We start from the raw sequence: 26,538 nt of genomic DNA, 5'->3' as shown, positions 1-26,538 counted from the left end.
CTTCAGGTTGTGTCGATGTCTGCTCCATACAGACGGACGGGTCTGTATGAATTGAACATTACAACATGCTTTGAGATCTCCAAACCATATTGTACTACATCGACCACCACTGCAGCAATGATAATGGAACAGTAAATCTTGATCTGTTCATCTCATTCCTCTGCATAGCCAGCGGCGCCCCTCCCAGTATGACCATGTTTGTTTTGTGCTCAGGTACGACCCTCGGATCGCTGTTATTCTAGGCTCAGCACTCCACCCCACAGGAAACAGAGCAGGCCTGCACCGCTTACACAAGCCACCCATGTGAGGATATTTATTACCTCTGATTTCGGGTTGTGTGAGACTGCCTTAAAGCGAAAGGAAAACTAAGAGTCAAGCTGATCTGATCTGCAATAAATGACTTTCATTGTTGCATGGAAGCAATATTAACATCTCATTACACAGTGCAACGGGAGAGCAAAACCACAAGTAGAAGAAACAATAAATAGATTCTTTAAAAAAAAAATCATTGAAACCAGAATACATCCACTTCATACCAAAATATACAGCAGAAACAAAGATCAGATTTGCAAGGGAAGCCAATCTCCACATTTCCTAGACAAATACCGAACAAACTATGATAGCAGTAAAGATAGTTCACAAAGTACATACACTGTACCTTTTCTCAGAGACAAATAACAAATAGTAGCTGACTTTAAAAGCAATAGTGGAAACATTTGAAGATTTTTTTTTTTTTTTTTACAGACAGATTTTTAATAAAATATTTCTGTACGTAGATTTTAATCTTACTTAATAATTCACCCACAAAAGAAAATTGTCATTATTTACTCACCCTCATGTTGCTCAAAACCTGTGTGACTTCTGCTGAACACAAAAGAACTGTTTTTGTCCATACAATGAAAGTCAATGGGGTCCAAAACATCATCAATGGACCCCACTGAATTCCATTGTATGGACCAAAAAAAATTAATAATAAAAAATCTGTTGTGTACAGATTGGAAGTGATATGAGGTTGAGTATATGGTAACAGAATATTTATTTTTGGGGTGAACTATCCCTTTAAAACCTTGCCCTCTTTGAGACTATTCTTATGTGCTAACGTATTTAAATCAAAACCCAAACATCTCCAGTTATGTTTTTAGAAAGAGGTCATTAAAAATATATGCTTTCACCACTGTTCTTTAGAAGTTCTTCTGTACCCACAAAACACCACCGGCGGTGACTAGGCTACCCTAATAGAGAACCTGAAGGTATGAAATGCCTGTAAAAAAATACTTCTCTTCGATATCTCACATCTCCACACTGTTATATATTGTTCTACTCTACAGAAGTAAAATGGTGTCTTTTGTCGAGTATACTGTAGTAAACAAAGGTTGCAGACTTTGGCTTGCTTTGTAAACAGAGGCCACTCGGGAAAAGGAGGGTTCGGGGGGTGTACAGTCGGCAGGCTGCTACCCTTGTCTCTCAGAATGCTACATTTGAGATTTACATCAAGTCTTTCATCGGTCACCACACATGCAGATACTCACAGTTTTACTCTGGGCCCGTTTGTTCTGAACATGCTATACATTCAGCAAAATGCCACAGCGACAAAGAATCACATCATAGACCAGATGCAAGGAACAAAACCAACCCAGGCCCCAAAATGAAGCTCTATGCGCTGTGAGAGCTTATGGGACTCAAATGACACAGCCAGCAAATCATTTATGGCAACTCAATCTTTTGTTTTTTAACATTTCAACCTATTTGTCACAAACACAAATTTGGGGAGACACATTTAAAGTAAAATGGCATGATATGCTTAGTGCATTTTAAACATGAGGCCTTCCAAATGTATGGATTTGAGGCCTGGATTGGTTGCTTTGTTTTTTGTTTTGCCTTTTTCGGCTGCCAGAGCTATAGCACAGATAGAGTTAGACTGGACAGATCATTTGAACACCACGTGAATTATAAGGGAAGAGCACAGCCCGATAAAAAAAAAAAAAAACACTCCACACCACATGCAAATTTCACTCCCTCTCTTTTCCTAAAACTCATCTTTTTTTTTTTTTTTCAACGGACACACTGACCAGCTGAGAGACACAAATCGTACTGTGGTCACACTGTCAGTATTGACACAGAGCTGCCTGCTTGCAAGGATGAAGCGGAGTCACTGGTACTTAGGATGAATGGATGGTCGGTGGTGACACGTGACGGCTGACAGGCACCTTCACAAGGAAAACAAACCCCATGGATATGTCGGCATCAACAGAAATGACAAACAAACAAGCATGGACATCTTGATGGTCATATTTAAAGCACACACTGACAGATGAAGGCACTATTGCAAGCAAAGTCCAATTACTATTTGTGACAACCTACAATCGAAACCTCACTTGGGCTAGATGTTAGAGCAGAAGAGAACGAGGCCTTTGATTCAGTGGGGTCATTCCCAGTCACATTTTATGGCTATCATCTATTTTGCCTCTCAAAACGAAACTTTTTGTATGCAATATTCAAACTGATTAAGAAAAACAGCTGCTTACTGAATTGCAAAAGTGTGCAAATCACTTTAAGTGTTTTAAGGGCTTCACATGGCAATGTTTTCTTGTTTTATTTCGACCCAACACAACGTTGGGGCTAATAGACTACAGGAAGTGACCTGTGAATAGGCATCCTCCTGACAGATGAAAGACGCTCCTATTGGGAAAGACTGTGGGAACGTGATAACTAACAGGGCAGAAATAAACTACTCACCGGATAGTGAAATAATAGATTACACATATTTAAGTGCTGAAGAGTTTGGTAACACGATTACATTGAGAATTAGGGATCAAACTGTTAAAATTGATTTTAAAAAGAAGGAATATTTGGGCTCTTTAGGATCTGTGTGGTCAAAAAAATAAAAAAAGATCAAAAGCCTTCTAAAAGTTAAATCCCATCCTATGTGTTCTCATTATCCTATCAGTAGTGAAAAAGGGCTGCAAATAAAGGAACAGGAATCAAATAAAAACTCAGAGACATAACAACCTAGCCCAAGGGTTCTGCAGTTGTTGGCAGATTTGTACATTCAGATTACATTCTCATTCCAAAGGATCGTCCAAATCGTCGTCGACTACCAGTGCCTCAAAGCCCGGACTGGGTTTGCCAGCTTTGCTTTTGGCCCTGCTGTGTGAGGAGGCAGAGGAGGTCCTGTGGTTGTCCACCCTGTCCAGGCCGTCAGGCTGAGGCTTGCTCTGCTCCTGATGTTGCTGTTTCTGGTGCCCACCTTTGCCCTCATGGGAGTCCCAGGTTTGGTCCGGCCCTCCGTCTCCAGAAGGGTGCAGATCATCATCTACTGCAAAGTTGTCATCCACGCCAATGTCGTAGCGCTGGTATGTGCTAGCATGGGCCTCCTCCTCACGTGCCGTGATCTCCAGGGTGCTGTTCCACATGCCGTAGCCGAAGTAGATCAAAACACCTGCAGAAACGAACACACAGAGACAACACAAATAATACACACATGCATAAGCTACTGCACAAATGTTACTGATGAGTGTTTTCTCTCAGTCAAACATAGCAAATGAGTAATAGTGGAGGTATTAGTCTGCTCATGTAAGAGAGAGGGACGTGGGTCATTCCTGTTTTGCCGGAGTTTGAACTTTCATAATTTTTTACTGTAAAATTAATGAAATTATGTAGTAATTTAAAGAAAGTATTTCTATGAAAACTATTCACCAAGAACATATATTAAAGAAATAGTTCACCCAAAAATGAAAATTCTGTCATCATTTACTCACCCTCATGTCGTTCCAAACCTGTATGAGTTTCTTTCTTATGTTGAACACAAAAGAAGATATTTTGAAGAAATTTAAAAAAATAAAACAGTTGTTGGTACCCATTGACTTCCACTGTAGGAAAAGTAATACTATATGGAAGTCAGTAGAAACCTATTAACTGTTTGATTACCAGCAATCTTCAAAATATCACCTTTTATGTTCAACATAAGAAAGCAGCTCATACAGGTTTGGAACGACATGAGGGGGAGTAAATGATGACAGAATTTTCATTTTTGGGTGAACTATCCCTTTAAATACAACTTGATTATTTACAAAATGGCAAAAATAAATAAATAAATAAATAAATAAATAATTAAATAAATAAATAAAATTAACAGAATGGAAATAATGAGCTAATACTAGCAATTGCTCAGTGAGGTTTAGATGACAGTATCAATATGAAGTTAATTCTGAATTTTGCAACCATCTTTAAAAATAATAAAAATGATCATTTATCATTTTTTTGAAACATTTCACCAACCAACCAACTAATTAACTAAGTAAATAAATCACAGAATTCCATTGGTGATCATTATGGATGTTTATTTAAATATGATGTCACTTTATGTAGGATGATGTCATAAAAGGAACTGTTTTTAGGGATATTACAAAGCATGGAAGAAACATTAAGGAACATTATATTAAGAACATAAGAAACAATATTTTTATTGCAAATTAAAACTATACATAATTTTTGTTTTAATAAATGTCTGTTAATTTCAGAATTAAGAAACTCCTGGAATATTTCATACTAATTTATATAAAATTCAGTTCTTGCTCATTTAAAGTTTTTGAGATTTAAAGTTTTTTACTTATGGTCAGTATTTCCCGACACATATAAAACTACACTATCATTCAAAACTGTCACGTTAGTGAGATTTTATGTTTTTGAATGAAGTCACTTATGCTCATCAAGGCTCATACAATCTTTGGGGTCTTACTGAGCCCAAACCTTGAAACAGTAGTGTATACGTGAAACTACATCTCAGGAATGACCCATGTAAATAAATGGCTGCCTGTATAAACCTGTCCATTTAAAATAATACTGAAACTCACCCACAAAGCACCATACACCAAAACGGATCCATGTGATGGTGGAGAGCTTGAGCATGAGGTAAACATTTACCAGCATGGCGGAGGCCGGGACGAAGGGAACGCAGGGAGCCATGTAGGGCAGGCGCTTGGGGTTCTCCGGCTGCTGAATGATGATGAAGATCAAGAGCATGATGACCAGAAGCAGCAGCACCAGCAGCAGCACCGCCCACCACTGGCCATCAGCGATCTGACCCGAGCCGAAGATGATGAGAGAGCAGAAGCAGAAGATGAGGATGAAGAGCAAAATGACGCAGCGGGTGACGGTGCGGCCAGTGGCCATGGTGGGTCGGTCCATCTTGCCCGGCAGGCCAAGCCGAATACGCATGGTGTAATAGCGAGGCCCCAGCAGCTTCTTCAACTTCAGCAGATACACGCTATCTGTCTCATCTGACTCGATGCCTGAGGACATGTCCACTGTGCCGTAGTTGGGGTGACTGGCAGTGTAGGTGGACTTGTCGGGTTTACCGATCAGCATCTCATTGTCTCCTAAAGATGGCAAGTTCTTGGCTCCACAGGCGTTTGTAGGAGCTCCTCCAAAATCATCGCCCTCACTGTTTGGCGAACAGGCTTCCTTCTCACACTCGGCCAGAACTCCCTCCTTACGCTTTGCGTTCTGCTCGGAGAGGAAGTTGACGAATCCGTGAATATCTCCCTCGGGCTGGTAACGTAGCAGCAGCACACACACTGACACTAGCGTGTAGGCTAGCAGAGTGCCGATGGACATCATCTCAATCAGATCCCTCAGACTGACGAGCAAAGCCAAGAGAGCAGAGAGGAAGCCCGACACCACACAGGCCACTGCAGGAGTCTCTGTGTATGTGTTCACATGGGCCAGGAACCTAAAACATACAGATTGTGCACATGACACCTTCAATCCTCCAATCACAAGAAGGCATTGCTACACTTGGAGTTCATAGCCAATTTAGATGTAGTCAGAAATGTATATGACCACATTAAATTTGAAGTGTGAGCGCTGATCTGTAATGGACACTTGAATGTATTGACTGCTCAACTGTTAATCAACAACTGTACTAAAGAAAAAGGTTATATTGTCAGAGGTGTGTGGCTTCAAAATAACTGTCCGAAAAGTTTGGGGTCAGCAATGTATATTTAGTGATAGATTATGTTTATATATATATATATATATATATATATATATATATATATATATATATATATATACACATCAATACTTGAAAATATATTTATAATGTTACAATAGTTTACTATTTCACCTACTATTTCACTATTCCTATTCATCAGTGAATCCTGAAAAAAAAGTATCACAGTTTCCCAAAAATACTATAATAAGAAATGTTTATTGAGCACCAAATCAGCATAATTCGAATTATTTCTGAAGGATCATGTGACACTGGAGCAATGGCTGCTGAAAATTAAACTTTGCCATCACAGGAATTAATTACATTAATTTTTTTTTTTTTTTATTGAAAGAGAAAAAAGTTATTTGAAATCATAATGTTTCTGATCAAAATCATGTAGCCTAGGTAAACATAAGAAACTTTCAAAATCATTAAAAAGACTTATTGACCCCAAACTTAGTATAGTGCATGTAGTGATAGATTATGTTAAGCACAGCTGAAATTCATTACAGGTACTCCACTAAAACAACATTATTATTATTATTTTTTTTCGCTTGAAATGTTATATTTCATTTAGAATTATTATTAGTCTTTTTTTTATATAAATTTTAAACATTTCTAAAGACCCTCACCTTTGAATCTGATCACAAATGGTCATATAAGATGCATTTGAGCTATTTTGAGAGCTACTACTACCGAATGCACAACAATGCATCTTGTCTGACCCCTTTTGATAACCAACGACGAGTGTACTGATTTTAACACCATGTGTAAACAGGGTGAATCATCCGAACATTAATTTTATCAAAGAAGTCTTATACCACATACCCATACTGGCTTTGATTTAAAATGTCAAGGCTCTAAGTAGCATTTCTTTTGAGACTGCATGATGGCAGAAGCTTACTTCTCCAGCAGAGAATGATATTTAAATGGCATTTTTGCAACATTTAATGGAAACAGACACATTATAGAGCATCATGGATCATTACTTAACCCTGTGATTTCAATTTATTTTACCTGAAGAGCAAACCATCTCCGGCCATGGCATAGATGACTCTCGGCAATGGGAAGAGAGAGCCCAACAAACTAACTGTCAGTCCTGCAATGGAGCCGATGGCCACTATGTATTTGGCAGTTTGGAAGCCATGTAGAGAGAACATCTCCATCAGCGGAGCATCTATGTCAATTTCAGTGTAGGGGACCATCAGGGTGAGGATCACACTCACCTGCGAGAGAGACAGAGAGGCAGAGAGTGTGTTTCATTGACCTTACAAACTGACCTTACTTTTTTTTTTTTTTTTTTTTTTGTGCTGCTGTGACTTTAAGAAATGCCCCCATCATGAATGTTAGGATCAGACGGAAGTGATCAGGAACATTGTTAAAATAACAATTACTTTCTAATGTTGAGAATCTTTGGAAAAAAATGCAAAGTAGACTGAAACAGTACAATGTTTCTTTTCTTTCATTTTTTTTCTTTTCTGGTGTTTTCCGGTAGCACTACAAAAAATTATTTTGAAGTTTCTGAACACCAAACAGGCATCACACTGATGTTTTTGTATGTTCAAATATCACTTTTTTTTTTTTGCTGGGTAGGAAGCACTGAGTTCTGAAAGTTACCATCTGTTTTCATAGTACTGTACAATGGACACTTTTACCGTATATCAAAAGATCAAGGACACTTTGATTGCACGTGATATGACCCATATAATAAATCTCAGAAAATGGTATCTTTATCTGTAACACAAACACGCACATATGCACACAAACATACACACACACACAGACAGGGAAATTAAATGCCTGGCTAAAATTAGCCTCTACGACAACAAAATGAGATCTGGAGTGGTGAACGCCACTAATTAACAAGTTTGCTCCTCATCAGACAGTCCTGTAGGTGTGAAAATGAAGAGCCATTTTAGTAAAGGCAATTTCATTCCATCTGAAACTAAAACAGACGTGAGAAAAATTGGAGCGAGATAAAAGAATAAAAAGATCAATTAGAAGAAAACAGAAAAAAATAGAAATTATATATATATAATATATTGTTTTAAGACGCAGACAAGAGGTCTGCTGGTGAATGAACACCCGTTGCGTTACTATGACAACCTCCTAAAGACTAAAGCATTGCACACTGATAAAGCCGGAGAGCTTTAATAAATTCAGACATGCTACATGAAGAGAATAATCAATGACTGTCCGTGAACACAAAAATAGGAACAAAGAAAAGTTATGCCACAGTATGTAGATGATCTTTTTAAATAAAAACTGGGCATGCATTATTTATATTCTTATACGGAGCAGTTGAAGTATCAACAGACTGTGAATGAAATAATCTAAACTTTATCACCTGACTCTAGTCACTTGTATCATCAATAGTTATAACCGAAAAGCAAAACACCAAAAGATAGTGACGTACAATTTTCAGGTTTAAATGAAAAAATATATGGAGAAAACAACCCAAGATTAGTGATGGCTAATGGCATATACTCACAGAGACATAGGCAGTGAGACAGGTGACCAGAGAGGCAGTGATGGCATAGGGGATGGATGTGTTGGGACTCTTGGCTTCCTCTCCGGTGGTGGCTATAATATCAAACCCAATAAAAGCATAGAAGCAAGTGGCTGCACCCTGCATGACCTGTTGGGCAGAGCAGTTTATTATAGTTACAAGACAATGCAATTTCCTCCTCAGTGTTTATGCTGAGAGGCACTAACTGCATTAATGGATTGAACTTCAATAATTAATTTGAAATGTACTTTACCCCTGACCAGCCATAGGGCAGGAATCGTCCCTCATCCCAGTTGCTGCCACTGACGAAGAAAAGGCCTGCAATCATTATGAATACCCACACCACTAGATTGATGACATTCAGCACGTTGTTGAACCCGACGGAATTCTTCACGCCCAGAGCAACGATCACTGTGACCAGGATGACTATGACCAGGGCCAGGATGTCCGGATACGCCTGCTCCCCTTTACCTGAGAGGTATATGAAGGGGATAGATAGATACAAACAAAAAAAAATATACATAAATAAAATCTATCTGTCTGCAAACCAAACATACTATGCAGGAAGTAAATATTGTCCCTTTTAGAATGCCCAATATCAACATTTCATTCCTCCATCTGTAGTCTGAGGATCTACAGCAGTCTTTTTGAGAACTCTACAAAGTTGTTGAAGCTCAAGGATTTTTAAAGGCAGATATACGTTGACGTCAGACAGAAGTGTTTGATATTCTAAAACAATAATAAATAATTCATTTTTATTACTGTAATGAAACCAGACAATTAAACCATATTAAAAATTATCTGTAAAATATTTTTTAAACAGTACTATTCATTTATTCATGTGCAAAACATTTGATGACTGTATAACCAAGTAATTGCATAATCTGCATTCAAGAAACATGGAAGCATTTTTCACATGAACATTTAGTAAAACAAGAATATGTCAAGATCTAGAATTTGCTTCAGATCAAATCTGCTTTAAAAAATATTTCTGTCTTAATTTTAATAGCAAATACACAACCTTCAGAAATGTAAGTGGAGCAGCTGTTTCACTGTGCAACAAAGCTGTGAGAAAGGTTGCTCAGTTTTTTTTAACAAGCTTTTCTCACATTGCATTGTCACCAGACTATTGTTAGAGGTGCCTTTTCTTTTCTGCAGCACCATTAACTCCAGTCTATTGATAAATTATGCCTACTGTAACTTGTGCTGTGTGTGTATGTTTCAAGATTATTAGTGTGCCATTTTCAAATTCTTTCTTTGAAAACTGCAACATTCAGTGACATAAAATCAATCATTTAACTCAATTGGAAAATAGGATGGATTTAACAATAACAGGCTGTAAAGTATATTCTTGTGAAATAAAAGAAGTTTTCTTTTTGCAGTATTAAAAGGGTAGTTCATCTAAAACTGAACATTTGCTGAAAACGTACTAACCTTCAGACCATCTAAGATGTAGATGAGTTTGTTGTTCATTGAAACAAAAATATTTATTAGAGAGATTTCAATTTTTTTTAGCTGCTCACCAATGGATCCTCTGCAGTGAATGGGTGGGTGCCGTCAGAATAAGAACAGCTGATAAAAACACCACAATAATCCACAAGTAATCCACACAACTCCAGTCCATCAATTAATGTTTTGTAAAGTGAAAAGCTGTGTATTTATAATAAAGAAATCCAGATGCTTTTTAACTTCAAACCATAGCTTCCTGGCTAAAATGCAAGTCATCTATGCATAATAACATATGGTCGTGTTGTGTGCATTATTGTGGACTGTTTGGACTCTCATTCTGATGGCACCCATTCACTGCAGAGGATCCATCTGTGAGCAAGTGATGTAATCCAAAATTTCTCCAAATCCATTACGATAAAGAAACAAACTCATCTACATCTTGGACGGCAGGAGGGTGATTAAATTTGCCACTACCTTTCATTTTTGTGTGAACTATTTCTTTAAGATTAGTCCGGGTCTCAGACTTAGATGATTATGTTCTAAACACAAATTTATAATAATGTTAATGCAACTCACCCAAGCCGTTGAGTGTTCCTATGTGGTTGATCATGAAGCCGCTGATGCTGTGATTGGCCAGGGAGTCGAACATGCTGCTGAGTGCACTGGCTCCTGCTGCTGTACCAATCAGATACTCCAAAATCAGATTCCAGCCAATAAAAAAAGCCACAAATTCTCCCACTGTCACATAGCTGTAAGTATAGGCTGATCCTGTGGTTTTAGGCACTCGCACACCAAATTCAGCATAGCACACCCCTGTGGAGAGATGTGGAGAGCAATGATTACTATAACACCTGTAATCCTGGAGGTTATCAATAATAGCATGCAAGTGTCTAACCGGTTGCTGAGATGGAATCATTGAATTTTTTTGTAATATTTTTTTTATTTTTTTGCTGGAGTGTCAGATCAATTCTCAAATGTCAAACTCATACAATACCAAAATCCCACATAAAATCAACAAAATCCCAAATTAAAGGCTGAATCCCTCTAAACTCCACTACAGTGGAAAAGATAAGGATTATCTGTTTCTACATTCACTCCAATATATACTCTCTGACATCAGTGCTATAAAGCAGTACATATCCCTTCAAGTTGATGCAATACATGATCAAATATATGATGGCACTTGAATTTATTCATTGAGAATTGACTGCATACCAGAATGGAATCAGATTGAATTAAATTTCAATTAAAATGCCGTGATAGCTTTTGGAATTTGGCTATTGGTTAACATTTTCTAATGAACATCATCAGAAAAAGACAAGTTATTAAATTCTAATTACATTTCAATCAAAGATTATGAAAACAAAGTGTTTTTCCCCCCTTTGGAACAGATTAATCAATCACAATGAAACCAGGAACATGTATTAGGAAAGTATACAGGGTTCATGTCAATTTCATATTGATTTTAAGTTATATACTATCCAAAAATTTTCTTGGAATTATTTTATTTTAATTGAAGGTTAGATTTTTGTGAACATTTTGAAAGAAAGAACATAAAAAGCAAAAACTTTTTCCATGGCCTGTTTTGCAAATATTTACCAAGGATGCGAATATTAGTGGAGGACACTGTATATCTAATGGGTACATGGAATGATAAAGACAAATGCTATCTAAACTTTGCTTCTGTTTCCATGAGTGGAAACGTCAGCTGCATTCAGGAAAAAATATCCCTTTCATTTTTCCCTCCCTGTCATTTTTGGGTTCTTTATGTTGGTATCCACAGGGAAAACTAAATGGATTTTCTCTCCAACACTATTTTGGGTGCAGCATGTTGTGCACAGCTTCAACCTGTGAACCTAATGAGCCAGTTCAGCGTGCGTCATCACTACACGTCAGGAGGCATAAAGTTATACATGTGTTCACTCAGCTAAAGCCTGACTCAGGATCAGTGAATAAAAGACGATGCTATCCACAGTACAATAACACTACCTAGAGTGTGCTTCACTAAGGGCAGGTTTACAAGAAGATGACAGACCTCTTTTCTCTGTGTTTTTCTCTTTTGTGTCTGACTGACTGGAACAGGAAGTGGGGGCTGCACTCACCTGACAGGATGGAGGCCACAGCAGCGATGATGAAAGACACAATGACCCCAGGACCTGCCATTTCCTTAGCCACCAGTCCAGACACCACATACATGCCAGTGCCGACACAGCTTCCCACTCCCAGAGACACGAGGTCCACGGTGGAGAGAACACGGGCGAGTTTAGTGCCGTGAGCCCCAGTGCTTCCCGTGCTCTCCAGCATAGACTCCACCGGCTTCGTGCGCAGGACACGGGATTGGAAGGCAAACCAGGTGGCCCCCCACTGAATCCGCCGCGGGTCCAGTTTAGCGAAGAGCCCGCTCATCTTGGAGCTCTGGTTATGGATCAAATGCCTGCAAGAAATGGGGCTGATACTCTGAGGAGGATGGAGGGATGGAGGGACCGAAGAAGCTTTGGGTTTTTGGTCTTGTAGTATAGGGGGCTCACAAAGAAAGCAGCTGAGATGTTCACTGTCCTTCAGAGGAGCATCATTACCAGATATTTCCACATGACCAGTGAGGGTGAAGGTGAAGCAATGCTGTCAACAAAATGACAGCAGTGTGATCAGTCATTATTCTTGGCAGTCATGCATACACACACACACACACACACACACACACACACACACACACACACACACACACACATATATATATATATATATATATATACACACACACAGTATATGTTATGGGGTCAGTTTGATTTTGTTTTAATATACTTTTTTTAATTAATGTTTTTTGTATTAATATATAATATATCTAATAACATTACTATAATTTTAGAATAAAACAGATAAATATTAATATAATCCTTTTCACAGTAGCAGTGAAATAGTGCTACATTTTACATTTCTTATATGCACAAGTCATATATTACGAATATTTACAAAATTATGTATTTTCCACCTGACTAATTCATTTTTATATATTCTGTTACTTTTTGTTTCCAGTGAAACCATTCGTTATCATTCTGTGAATTCGCCCCCAAAAAAGATGCATTTGCTATTGTTCAATTCACTTTCTGAGGCAAATCAAAGGTTGTTGCCTACTAAAACATTTGTGTTTTAGTAAAAGCCTCTTCATGCTAGCCTAAAGGAAATGTTCACCAGATTTACATTTACCCGCCTGATTAAATACTAATGCAAGAAGCAAGAAGCCCTTTTTATCCATCACTGATCCTTGTTAAAGAAAAGCCCAATAGCTTAGACTAATAGATGAATGGATGCTTTGTACAATGTAAAACATGTAATAAACAATATTTTGCTGCCAGTGTGGGTCACAAAATAAATAAATAAATAAATAAAACAAATAAGAACTCAGTCATGGATGTATCTGCTGGCAAAATGAGACTTTCGTCAGAGAAAGAAATCATCAAACAAATCATCTATGTGTTAACAATATGTCTCATTCAATTCAAGACAACTTTTAGATTTTAAACAGAACAGAAAATTAACATATTAGTGTCAGGTTTTACACAACCAAACTGTTTATAGCATCTATGTTCATCATTCAAACAAGAGAGCTTCTTTATAAATGCATTTCGTGAGTGCCTTGCTGCAGTGATGTTTCATTAGTCATTCCTTTCCAGTCCATCTGACAAACCAGTTCAGAAAGATGATTAAATACATATGAAAAATAAGCTTCAGTAGGTGGTACTTAAAGCAATGGCTTTTTATAAAGGTTTGTGGATTTGATATCTTGAGGACCTCTTGATAGGAAAGAGCTGAAGATAACATCAAGGCCCATGGTGAACATCAATAAAATGTGCTGATGGGGCCTGGTGTGCAGCCAAATAGGAACAGACAAAGAACAAACCCCAGCCTGTTCATTCCTGCTCTCATTGGTTTCATTTACTATATAACATTCTTTCTCCTCTGATCTTTTCTCTCTCAAACCTCTTTCATTCTACCAACTCATTTTTTACACCTCATTTTATAGACCTTTCCTCTTATCTTTCACCACTAGCCCAGTTCCTTCCCTTTTAACTCATCAATCCTGTCACTTTGAAGGATTTAGATGGCTTCTCCCAGCTGTAATGATACTCTCTCTCCTTCATCCCATGTCTATCTGTCTGCAGAATGACAGTAACAGATCGCAATGAAGTCTGTCCATCACAGTGACTAAAGCACATGGCTGCTGACCAAGATAATGATTTGTCTAAAGGTTTACAACCCCACAACAGGCCACATGGACCGGGACTGTCTGCTCTATAGCTTATAAATTATCTAAACGTATGATTGTTTGTATTGTGGTTTCTAGAAAAAGAATAAACTAAGGTGACGTCCTCCCTGTTGGTCTGCAAATGTAAAAGTAAATGTTATTTATAGACGATATGCCATTTCACAGCAGTGTGCCGTATAAAGATAAACTCTAAACAACAAACCAAACAGGTGGAGCCCCAGGTGGATGTCAAGTTTGCCTAAATCAGTCATGGCTATCATTTAGGAATCATGATAACAGGGTAATTGCAATGTGATTGCTAAGGGAGGAGATGATGGAAAGGGTCTGGCCATCTGCAGACAATGTGAGAAGAATTGATTTCCATTGTGAGATCATTGTGTGGGAAAAGTGAGTGGGCGTTTCTACAGCTTTTGTCAAGGAGGTCTGATTGACTGAAATGTTGCCAGTGTTTGTCTGAACGGCAGTATTCAACACAAACCTGATATTGTTCATCTTAGGAATAAATAAAAACACCATAGAAATGTTTGTCTTCACTGATCCAGTTGTACAACCTAACATATAATAAATGTTTCCTTTTTCTTTGGTTTCCAATTGATGTTGATTCATCTGATATTATTTAAATAAAAAATAAAAAATAAAAAAAACCTATGGGGCCTGGTCTATTCGCATCCTGATAAAAAAAAATCAGGACATTTTTATTTAGCTCTAACGCTATTTTTATTCTGCTTTCAACGCTAATGCTCAAATTCTGGTCTATTTATCGTTTAGATATTGACTTTCTATGAAACTTTCAATTCAATCAACATAACTCAAATATAACCTTCATACTTTAAAACTTGTTTAAACTTAATTTCATAAAGTCCTGACAAGCTTTCTTTCCTCCAATTATTTTACATAACTTTTTGATAGGGACAGTGAGATTTTAACCCACAGTTCCAGATGAGAACCTGCCACCCCAACTACTCCCCTTCTATTTACACTACATAATTCTGCACTTTAATCACTCTTGCTAATAACAGGGTGAATTTACAAGTCAATTAAAGTATTCTCACCGGCATCATTTCACCTTGTGTGACACTGCGGGTTCCACCCCACTATTGTACAGTTTACAAGATATAGCGAAACACAGCAGAGCTACGGCTGCAGCAGATGGTATGTAGAAATGGTGGGCAGCACTGCACTGCTCAAATTATGTAGAGGGATTCAGACTGCATGTATTTTTTAATTGCACAGCCCTGCCAATATACTGTACACCTTGGCAGAAGGAAAGACGGAGAAACTGTTCAACAGGCTGTCCTCCAGACACAGCTTATTTATTGTTTTAATATACCAGGATTAGGATACCAGTCCTTGTTCGGAATTACAGACGTAACTTAAATGTAAATGAAAAAAGCATAATGTATATATGTTTGAATATTATATAAATCAAACACTTCTGAAAGCCTAACTTAAAATCATTTACTGCAGCTTTGTTTGAAGTTTAGAATGGGGATCAGCATAATATTTGAGATATAAATAATAATATAAATTCAAAAGTTTGGTGTTAGTAAGATTTTTTTTTTTTATTATTATTATTATTTATTTATTTTTATTATTAATTTATTTTTTTGGAAAGAAGTCTCATGCTCACCAAGGCTGCATTTGAGCAAAAATACAGTAAAAACAATATTGTAATATTGTAAAATATTATCACAGTTAAAAACCCTTCAGTGTTACATGTTCTTTTAGAAATCATTCTAATATGTTCATTTGGTGCTCAAGAAACATTTCTTATTATTATCAATTTTGAAAATAGTTGTTGTGTTGCATAATATGTTTTGTTGAAATGTAATAATTTTTTTTTAGGATTCTTTGATTAATAGAATCTTGAACAGCATTTATTTGAACATTTGTAACATTCTTAATGTTTTTGTAACTTTTGATGAATTTAATGCATCCTTGAATAAAAGTATTAATGTGCATTTAAAAAAAAAAAATCTTAACGACCCCAAACTGAAAAAAGGAATACTGTTCTATACAACACAGTAAGAAACTAACCCACTTATGTAAAGTAATGAATTCCTTCTTGAATTCCTTTCATTTTGGTATGAATACACATATAATGCAAATATGTTGAAGATCCTTAAAGCAGCATCTCTCACCTCACCTAAAAAAACAAACAAACAAAACAAAAAAAAAAAACAGTGTGCCAACAGAAGACCTGTTTAAATACAGAAACTTCAAACTTTGCTCATACTTGTCTTCACCCACACAGTCAGATCTTTCCTCGGGGCAGTATAGTGCAACTCCTTCCTTCTTCTTGCCTTCTCTTCTCTACTCTCCCCTCCTCCTCCAGGCCGCTGTACTGTTACATAAACTGGCTGCTGAGCAGAGTGAATCTCCTGGCACGAACACTAACACCATTTCAGGCCATCAGATTTATTGCTCCCCCTCTCCCTCGGTACAACTCACATCTCTAAGTATCAGGGCACAGTCAGAGTCAAACTCAACCAAATATTTGACTACAGCATTCTAAAACTACTGTTTTTGCTGCATGATGTTGCTAACTGTTTAACAGAGCAACAATACGGAATTAAAGGAATAGTTCACCCAAAAATGAATACAGTATTTGCTGAAAAAGTACTCACCCTCAGGCCATCCAAGATGTGGATGAGTCTGTTTCTTCATTGGAACAGATCCATCATTAAGATGTTTTAACTTTAAACCGTCGCTTCTGGCCAAAATGTGAATCCATAATCCATAATAATTCTTCCTCCAGTGAAAAATCCACTGTTTTCCTCTGACACCAAAATCCACCAACATATTTGTTTTGAGCTATTTTTTTATTGTAAAGGGTGCTTGATCTGTGCATATTCTCTTTTAATTCAGACAACGTTTTCACTGAAGAAAGTAACAGAGGGCTTGTATTTTAGCCGGAAGCAACAGTTTAAAATTAAAAACACCTTAATAATAGAGTTATTTCTTACAAACATGCAGCATTTCACTTCATAAGACACTCATTCTGATGGCACCCATTCACTGCAGAGGATCCATTGGTAAGCAAGGGATGTAATGCTAAATTTCTTCTAATCTGTTCTGATGAAGAAACAAACAAACTCATTTTGAGTTCATTTATAGCTCATTTTTGGGTGAACTATTCCTGTAATCAGTCAGAGGTTATTTATTGACAACAAATACTGCTATAAGGCAATGGGTGATGTCTACAATAATAAAATCAATCCTTAATTGTTGCCAGGCACTTTATACTACAAATACTCTACTTTAAAGATTCCATTTTGGCCTTCATAATGAAATTGTGGGTTTTTATTTATTTGTAGTGTCTCATCAGCTGTTCACTGCATTATGTCTCATGCTCACTATCATTAGCCATGCAGTGCTGCAGGTGGTCCTAATTGACAGAAAGCCTTTAATTGTACTACAGCATGTGCACAAACAATACGAGTGACATCACAATAGTGGCGGGAGCTTAATGGGACTATGCACTAGTGTGGCTCATTGAGGAAAAAAGCAAGTCATACCCATGAATCAGAGTTGAAAAAGCAAATAACAAGTATGCAGCTTTTCAGGAGCCAATGCAGAAAAATTGCATTCAAAAATGCAACAATAAATAGCTCTTGGTTAATTATTATTATTATTATTATTTTAAGAATCTTTATTGTCATTAAAAAATTAGAAAGAAATAGAAATTACATTAAAACAATTAAAAAAATAATTAAAAAGGACAATTCATGTAATTTTGCTGTAAAACACAGTACAAATGATTGTTTTTGGAAGTACTGTAACTTTCGGAATACCTTATTATACTTATACAATAGGCAAGTTACATGTTGTGTAATTAAAAGAAAGAAAGTTCCTGAATGATGTATAACATTAGATTATCTTTTACTGAAATAAGAAATTATTCTTATTATTTCTGTTATCAGTTATGTACATTACTGTATTTAATGTTACATTTTATGCTGGTTGAAGTGCATTATATTAGTAGGCCTACTTGTAGATGCTAACATTAACATTCTCTTCTGCCTTGTGCAGAAGAATAAAATGTCTATGATTCAGTATAATACAGTACATAAAAAATGCAGTGGGGTGCAGTGTAATAAAAACATGAGCGCACAGCACAACTCAATAAATCAGAATAAATAAGCCCAACAAATACATAAAGACTGATTATTCAATAAAACAGCAGAGACCTAATAACCTAATATAATGGAACAACAGTCATGGCAATAATTTCCAATTCTATTTAACTGTTTAAAGACCACTCACAAGCAAAATGGCCAATCATCAAACCACTTCTAAGGAGGAGGCAAACATTAATCCCTATACAACTAATTCCTAAGAAGAGAAAGATAACATCTCCTTCGATCAAGCAGCATAAAAGTCTCCTTACCAACCATTTTTGTAAGTAGTAGCCTAATATTATACGAAAAACAACTTGCTATTGTATAAATCAGGACGTGTGTGTTTCAGCACCACGGTCAGCGCCGCTGTATTTTACACGCCCGTTTATAAACAAAGCCGCATCCATGAGTAACTGCCATCATGTCATTGGAGATTAACCTCGTTTCACTGCCTAGAGCTCTGCTACAGACATATTAACAGGCGGTGTAGTCAAAAGAAACCAATGCTGATCTAAAACCCCCCGTAATTAATAATGTAGATACGTCTTTCGCCTTTCTATTGCATACAAAGCATGTTATTGAAATGTAGACATCAACTTGATAGGGATCTCACACCGCCCCTCCCGTGAAACACAACCAGCTGATCCTAAAACAAAATGGTTATTTTCTTCTCGTTCTTCGTTTCTTTTTTTTTTAACATCAATGCATTGGTTTAAATATAGTCAATGACGAGTCAACATCCGTTTAAAATAAAGTTAACTACGATAACATATTGTTGTTATCACAAGAGAGTTGCTTTAAAAAGACGGATCAATTTAATCGTCACTAAACCAAATAAGGTGTTCGGTCAACACTTACCTTCCAGGCTGCCGCTGTCCAGCTGTGCCGATGCTGATGTGGGGTGCTGCGGCTTACAGCAGCGCGATACTGTGGCGTAGTCCAAAGCCAGGTGGATCCCAAGTAGGATGCATTTCCGTTTGCGTATCATATAATTCTCATCATAACATTAGCAATGATTTATCATAATTTAACGCAGCACTGAAGGTGAAAAAAATCATCATTGCAGGGATTAAGGTCGTCGCAGGGAGGGATACTTCACTGATGCTGCAAAAAGGGACGTACGCTCTTGTAGTAACGTAGGGGTTAAATTATTCAGTCGCTGCCTCCACGTGATAAGCGAGCAAATTCATTATTTATTATCGCCGTCTACGTCAATAACGTTATGATATCATTGCGTGAGAACATCGAGCCCCTTTTGCTTCAGGCAACATTAATGATCCGTCATCATTCCGCCATCAAAAGCATGATGGAAAGGGAACAGGAAGCACGCTCGCTGGGGGAAAAAAAAGTTTTTTTTTTTTTTTTTTTTTTTTAATCCTGTATGATTTTATTTTATTATTATTATTTTATCGCGCAAAATCTCTATTTATTTAAAATAAATAAAAAAATAAATATTAAACACATACAGAATAAAATGCAACATAGAATAAAATGGGAAACAAATACAAAAAAAATAAATAAAAAAATAACAGATTCTGAGTGCGCCACTCTAACGATTATGAAAAAAGCAGGCCCGGTCGCCCCTAAAATTATAGACCTGCTATCACCAAGAAAAAATAAATAAATAAAAAATATATACCGTATATATATATATATATATATATATATATATATATATATATATATATATATATATATATATATATATATATATATATATATATATATACACATTACCTGTGTGTATTGTTTTTAAGGTTCATTCAATTTTCATGCATGAGTCATGTAGTATTACACCCAGAGTAATATTCAATGGTTAGGGAGCATTGCTTAAAAGCAGACATGAGCTCCCCTGGAGCAGGATTTTAAACACATGGCCTCAGTTTAATGTGATGGGTCACAGTTTCTGATCTTACTTTTGCTGTTGCTCTTTTTTTCCTGGTGAAAATGTCAAATCCCCCGCAGTTCTCAAGCCATGTGTGTGTGATGAGTCTTTCTCTGCAGAGAATATTTGGTGGGGGAAAGCACTGTCTCTATCAAATCTGTGCTCTCAAACAGGCCTGAGGACCCCGACCTTGGCTCGGTGTCTCTTCCCAGCTCTCAACCTCTGGCCCAATCTCTCTGTCTTTGTTGTCACATGTGATAAGGGCTGAGGGCATCTCAGAATTGTTTTGAGTGAAGCATTCCTCATTATGAAGCACATCAGTTTGATTCAGCTTTAGAGGTTTTGTGTTTTATGCCAGTGACAATCAATATGGAATCAAGTTTCCTAATGTGTAAAGAGATCGTTATTCAACAAGATTATGAAAATGTCAAATGTCAATCAGATCTGCACATGGATTGACAGGAAATATCTTCCCTTCCGCCATCTGTTTTTGTCTGTCACAGCCTCTCATTAGTGTCAACTTCACAAAATTCAACACATCCAAATTAAATGTCAGTGCTGCCAAATAATATTCAGTCTGGTATAATTTTAGTATCATAATACTTTAGTTTTTGTTATATTTTGAATATTAACAAATACTCTGAATGTAGTCTAATATTTTGACTTGCATTTAATTTTTATATTTTCTGTTTTCACTTTAATTTTGAAGTTTTAGTAACCTAGCTTTTTTATGATTTTTTAAAGGGGACATAACACACATTTTGGCCAATCTCATGTTAATCTTGAGTACCTTTATAGTAGTATTGCATCCTTCATATCTCCAAAGAGTCTTTAGTTTTATCCGATTTATAAAAGAAAGACTGTATCTTTACGATTCTCTCCGAAAACAGCCGAGATCCTGGAGGCGTGCCGTGGGCAGAGCTAAAGAGTTCCGAGCACTTACGTGCTGATTGTCAACAAAACACAGAAATTTGATGCAGTTTTATTCACCGCCTGCGATTACAGCCCATGACCGGGATATTTTATCGCTCGGACCACTGTCAGTTTTAGACAATCTGCAAATCCAGCATCAAACTGGGCCGAAATGACAGGAACAAACACATTTCACCGAAACTCTGTTGCTGTCCTGGAAAAAAACTGCATCCATTGTTCCCTTAACGCTGGGTTCTTTGCGAAGCTGAACAAAGTTATCTTTCCCTCACATCCAAAAACACAATTCTTTGGAGCACATTGATGTGTGTGTACTCTCACTCTTGCTCTCATTTTATTTGCTGTGTGCATGCGCTTTTCCGGGAGAAGGGCCTATAGGAAGGAATTCCTCTCTTCGTCATGTCATTGAAAGCAATGCTCAAAAAAAAAAAAACCATACAAAAATTACCCTACATTCAAATTAAATTATATAAGACCCAAACTCACTAACATCCCACATTCAAATTTTTAGATTAGATTAGATTAGATTCAACTTTACTGTCATTGCACATGTAAGGTACAAGGCAACCAAATGCAGTTAGCATCTAACCAGAAGTGCAATAAGCAGTAAGTACAGAATATACAAGGCCTACGATATGTTACAAATGTACAATAAATATACAGATAAGGCAGTATTATGGACTTAATTTACAGATTTTTAAATACTATCAGCATGGTATACAGATAGGTGTACTATGAAAACACTATACAGATGGATTATGTTAAAGTGTATGTACACTATAGGCAGAAACTATGAACATATAAACATCATTTACACTAGTGCAATGGACAGTAAAGTGCATAGAAAACATTTCAGTGTGCAAATGGATTACTCAGTATTCTGGATGAACAGAGAGTAGTGCAAGTAATAACAAGTTTACTGTTTTTTGCTTGTTTGTAAATAAATAAATAAATCAGATTAAGTGATGAGGAGGGGTGAGGAGTCTGTGTGTGTGGTGTGGGGGGGGGGTGTTGAGGGGTGTCAGAGGGCAGGGTTCAGTAAGGACAGCTGTAGGGAAAAAGCTGTTCCTGAATCTACTGGTCCTTGTCTGGAGGCTCCTGAAGCACCTCCTGGAGGGCAGGAGATTAAACAGTCTGTGGTCAGGGTGAGAGGGGTCCTTAAGAATGCTGCGAGCTCGATGTAGGCAGCGTTTCCTCTGGATGTCCTCAATAGCAGGAAGTGGTATCCCTGTGATGCGTTGGGCAGTTTTCACCACCCTCTGCAATGCCTTGCGGTCAGCAACTGAGCAGTTCCCATTCCAGACTGTGATGCAACTGGTCAGGATGCTCTCGATCGCACACCGGTAGAAGTTCACCAAGATGGCTGAAGACAGCTGGTTCTTTTTCAGTGTTCTGAAGAAGAAGAGGCGCTGATGAGCCTTCTTGACCAGGCTGGAGGTGTTTGTAGTACAGGACCGGTCCTCCGAGATGGTGGTTCCCAGGAACTTGAAGCTGGAGACACGTTCAACAACCATCCCGTTAATGTGGATGGGGTCGTGTGTGCTTCCTTTCTTCTTCCTGACCACAATGAGCTCCTTTGTCTTGCTGGTGTTAAGGAGCAGGTTATTGTCAGTGCACCATGTGGCCAGGTGCTGTACCTCCTCCCTCTAGGCAGTCTCATCATTGTCTCTGATGAGGCCAATCACCGTGGTGTCATCTGCAAACTTAATGATGGAGTTGGATCCATGCACAGGCTTGCAGTCATGGGTGTAAAGGGAGTAAAGGAATGGGCTCAGCACACAGCCCTGTGGTATGCCGGTGTTGAGTGTGATGGTGGTGGAGCAGGTGTGGCCTGACCTAACATGCTGAGGTCTGTTGGTTAGAAAGTCCATAATCCAGTTGCAGAGGGAGGTGTTAATGTCCAGGTCTCCAAGTTTTGTGGTTTTCTCGGATGTGTGTCATTGATTATGTTGCATGAGTGCCCACTACTTGCGGAACCCTTGGAATTGGCTAAATTGGAATGTCCTAAGCTCTTGATCACTTATGGCGCTTTTCCAATGCATGGTACGGCACAGCATGGCTCGCTTTTTGGGGTTTCCACTGTGTAGTATAGTACCTGGTACCTGGTACTTTTTTCAGTACCAGCTCGGCTGAGGTTCCAAACGAGCCGTACCGTTACCAAAATGTGATGTGTAAACCCTGCTGATTTGCCAGAGAGAATCGCCACTACCTGCATCATTGAAATTGCGACACGAGACACTCCCACTAGATTAAATGAGCACAGCCAGCGAGGATCGAACAAAGCTTTTTTTTTTTTTTTTTTGAATGAACACAACAGTTTCGAACAAGTGTACCTTTTTTAATCAACAAAATAATGGCTGTTTCATGGTCTGTTGAGGAAGTACAGATGTTCCTTTCATTGATAGCCGAGGAGCAGATCAAGCGAGAGCTTGATGGGATGACGCGGAATGAAAAAGTTTTCAGGAGGTTGTGGCAGTGTGGGAGGCACAACTATAATGACATGTCTATAATCCAGCCCACTCTAAAGCGTTACTAAACTGCAGTGGAAACACAAACTGAGCCGAGCCATACCACACAGTGGAAAAGCACCATTAGAATCCACTATGGAGTTGGTTTATTGTTTACATTTGTCCCCTTACGAATTTGTTTGGTGCAGCATTGTATATGTATATAGGTATGCTTGGGCTGTTATACATGTTATTTTTTAAATATATATATATATATATATATATATATATATATATATATATATATATATATATATATATATATATATATGTATATATATTTACAAGGGAAGTTAACATGGACATACCCTTGGCCTTGACCCCTCGATTTTGACCCAAGGGAGTGAGTTTGCTTTATACACACTTCAGGCCGCTCTATAGACCACAATGCAACACGGCTATTACGGCATCGCAGATCGTGTTTAATTTATCCCCACCCCAAACTCTATAGTATATATAAAAAACATTTATATATGCATACTGTATATATATATATATATATATATCACGGGGTGAAGAAACACATATATATATATATATACAAATAATGTCACGGGGTGAAGAAACACTCGACAAGAGGTGTGTAAATTAACTGCCCCGGAGGGTGGGTTTATTGTCCAGTGAAGGGTGCCTGGTGAAGTGTCCTGATCCGTTTCCCGGCTGGTTGGTGCGTCCCGTGTGCTCTCCGTGCTCTTCGGTGCCACTCAGGGTGAAAGTGGGTGTCCTGACGTGCTCCCAAGGGTGTGGGCTGTCGGTCACTCGCTGCTTTCTGTGGAAGAATGAGAGTGGGATTAGTCCAGTGGTGCATTCGGTTCGAGAACCTCTTCTGTGTGAAACATGTGCTCCTTTTAAACGTGCTGGCTGATGGGGAGCAGCTGTGACCGATCAGCCGGTGACGAGGACGTGCAGGTGTTTTACTTTGGTTTCCAGGGCGACGCTGATTCCTCTGGGAGTGCTCGTCACATTCCCCCCCCCTAAGCGTCGTTCTGGTCCTGCGAAGACATGTAGACAGTAGAGGTGAAATTAGGGGAGGGTGGGGAATGACCCCTGACAGACCTGCATAAGCTGTCCAGATCCGGGAGAGGCCATCGGCGTTCGCGTTGGCAGCCCCAGCTCGATGGCGGACTTCAAAGTGGAAGTCCTGGAGCGCTAGGAACCAGCGAGTCACCCTGGCGTTGGTGTCCTTGGCGCGGGCCATCCACTGTAGGGGCGCGTGGTCGGTTACCAGGGTGAACTTGCGGCCCAGGAGGTAGTACCGGAGCTCCAGGACTGCCCACCTGATGGCCAGGGCTTCCTTCTCCACGGCGGCGTACTTCCTCTCGGCGGGGGACAGCTTCCTGCTGATATAGATGATCGGATGCTCCTCACCTTCTTGGATTTGGGAGAGGACCGCTCCGAGTCCGGTTGTCGGAAGCATCCGTCTGCAGCAGGAAGGGGCAGCTAAAGTCCGGGGCGCGGAGTACCGGCGAGGACGTGAGTGCTGCTTTCACCTGGGAGAAGGCTTCTTCCGGCCGACGGGGTCCAGCATACTTTTCTCCGGCTGCCCCTTCCTGGTCAGGTCTGTCAGGGGGGCGGCTAAAAAGAGGAGAAGTTGGGGATAAAACAACGGTAGTACCCCCGCCAACCCCAAGAAGGCTCGTACCTGGGTCTTTGTCGTGGGTCTTGGTGCGGCGTGGATGGCCTCAACTTTCTTGTCTTGTGGCCGGATGAGTCCTCGGCCGACTTGGTAGCCCAGGTACTTGGCCTCAGAGAGGGCTAGGTGGCATTTGCGGGGGTTGGCGATAAGTCCAGCCCGCCGGAGCTCCGAAAGCACCCTCCGCAGACGATTCAGATGTTCGTCCCATGCCTCGGAGTGGACCACGACGTCATCCAGGTAAGCAGCCGCGTACGCTTGGTGAGGCCGCAGGAGGATGTCCATCATCCGCTGGAACGTCGCGGGGGCCCCATGTAGGCCGAAGGGAAGGGTCCGGTACTGCCAGTGGCCACTGGGGGTGGAGAAGGCGGTTTTCGGCTTGGCGGCCTCAGAGAGCGGTACCTGCCAATAGCCTTTGGTGAGGTCTAGGGTGCTGATATACCGGGCCCTTCCCAGCCGGTCCAGCAGTTCGTCCACCCGAGGCATGGGGTACCCGTCGAATTCGGAGACTTCGTTCAGGCGGCGGAAGTCGTTACAAAAGCGGAGGGTGCCATCCGGCTTTGGGACCATCACAATGGGGCTGGACCACGGACTCCGGGATGGTTCTATTACCCCCAACTTCAGCATCTGTTGGACCTCTTCCTCAATAGCCTGCCGACGAGCCTCCGGGACTCGGTAGGGCCGTTGCCTAACCACGACTCCTGGGGGCGTCCAGATATGATGTTGGATCACGTTGGTCTGCCCGGGCTGAGAGGAGAACACATCCTGGAACTGACTGACCAGGTGCTGCAGCTCCGTCTTCTGGGCAGCCGAAAGGTGGGGGTTGACATCCACAACCACGGGCTCGGTGAGACTCAGGGCCGCTACTTGGTCCCGGGTCCCCACCCATTTCTTTAGGAGGTTGATGTGGTAGAGTTGCTCCGCCTGCCGTCGTCCCGGCTGTCTCAGGCGGTAGGTGACCGGTCCAATCCTCTCCACGACCGAGTAGGGTCCCTTCCAGGAGGCCAGGAATTTGCAGGCGGAGCTGGGGACCAGGACCATGACGCGGTCTCCCGGTTGGAACTCCCGTGGTTGGGCTGCCCGGTCGTAATGACGTTGCTGCTGCGCCTGTTGGGCCCTGGTGAGGTGTTCCCGGACTAATGGCATCACTCGGTCGATCCGTTCCCTCATTTGCCGGACATGTTCGATGACGGTACGATGCGGGGGGGCCGGCTGCTGCTCCCACGCTTCCCGGGCCACGTCCAAGAG

General features: G+C 39.5%; 1 protein-coding gene across 1 annotated transcript; it reads right to left on the bottom strand.

Annotated features, from left to right (window-relative positions):
- Positions 1 to 723: 723 nt before the first annotated feature.
- slc7a14a (solute carrier family 7 member 14a) lies at positions 724 to 19,603 on the bottom strand. The gene is made up of 8 exons (XM_042773680.1): positions 19,194 to 19,603; positions 12,053 to 12,569; positions 10,527 to 10,763; positions 8,755 to 8,972; positions 8,484 to 8,630; positions 7,010 to 7,218; positions 4,854 to 5,731; positions 724 to 3,439 (listed from the first exon to the last, which is right to left on the bottom strand). The coding sequence occupies exons 2-8, from the start codon at positions 12,354 to 12,356 to the stop codon at positions 3,063 to 3,065; spliced, it is 2,370 nt and encodes a 789-aa protein (XP_042629614.1). The 5' UTR covers positions 12,357 to 12,569; positions 19,194 to 19,603; the 3' UTR covers positions 724 to 3,062.
- Positions 19,604 to 26,538: the final 6,935 nt, after the last annotated feature.

Source organism: Cyprinus carpio, chromosome A2, assembly GCF_018340385.1.
Source record: "Cyprinus carpio isolate SPL01 chromosome A2, ASM1834038v1, whole genome shotgun sequence".
Lineage (NCBI taxonomy): Eukaryota > Metazoa > Chordata > Actinopteri > Cypriniformes > Cyprinidae > Cyprinus > Cyprinus carpio.
The sequence above is the reverse complement of the archived record's forward strand: the minus strand, read 5'-3'. Positions and strand labels throughout refer to the sequence as shown.

Excerpts from the sequence above, each read along its gene's own strand:
- slc7a14a (XM_042773680.1), bottom strand. The coding sequence starts at position 12,356 with ATGAGCGGGCTCTTCGCTAAACTGGACCCGCGGCGGATTCAGTGGGGG. Across the intron at positions 8,631-8,754 it reads TGCCCTATGGCTGGTCAGGG|GTCATGCAGGGTGCAGCCAC; the intron begins GTAAAGTACATT and ends TCTGCCCAACAG. Across the intron at positions 3,440-4,853 it reads TGGTGTATGGTGCTTTGTGG|GTGTTTTGATCTACTTCGGC; the intron begins GTGAGTTTCAGT and ends TCGTTTCTGCAG.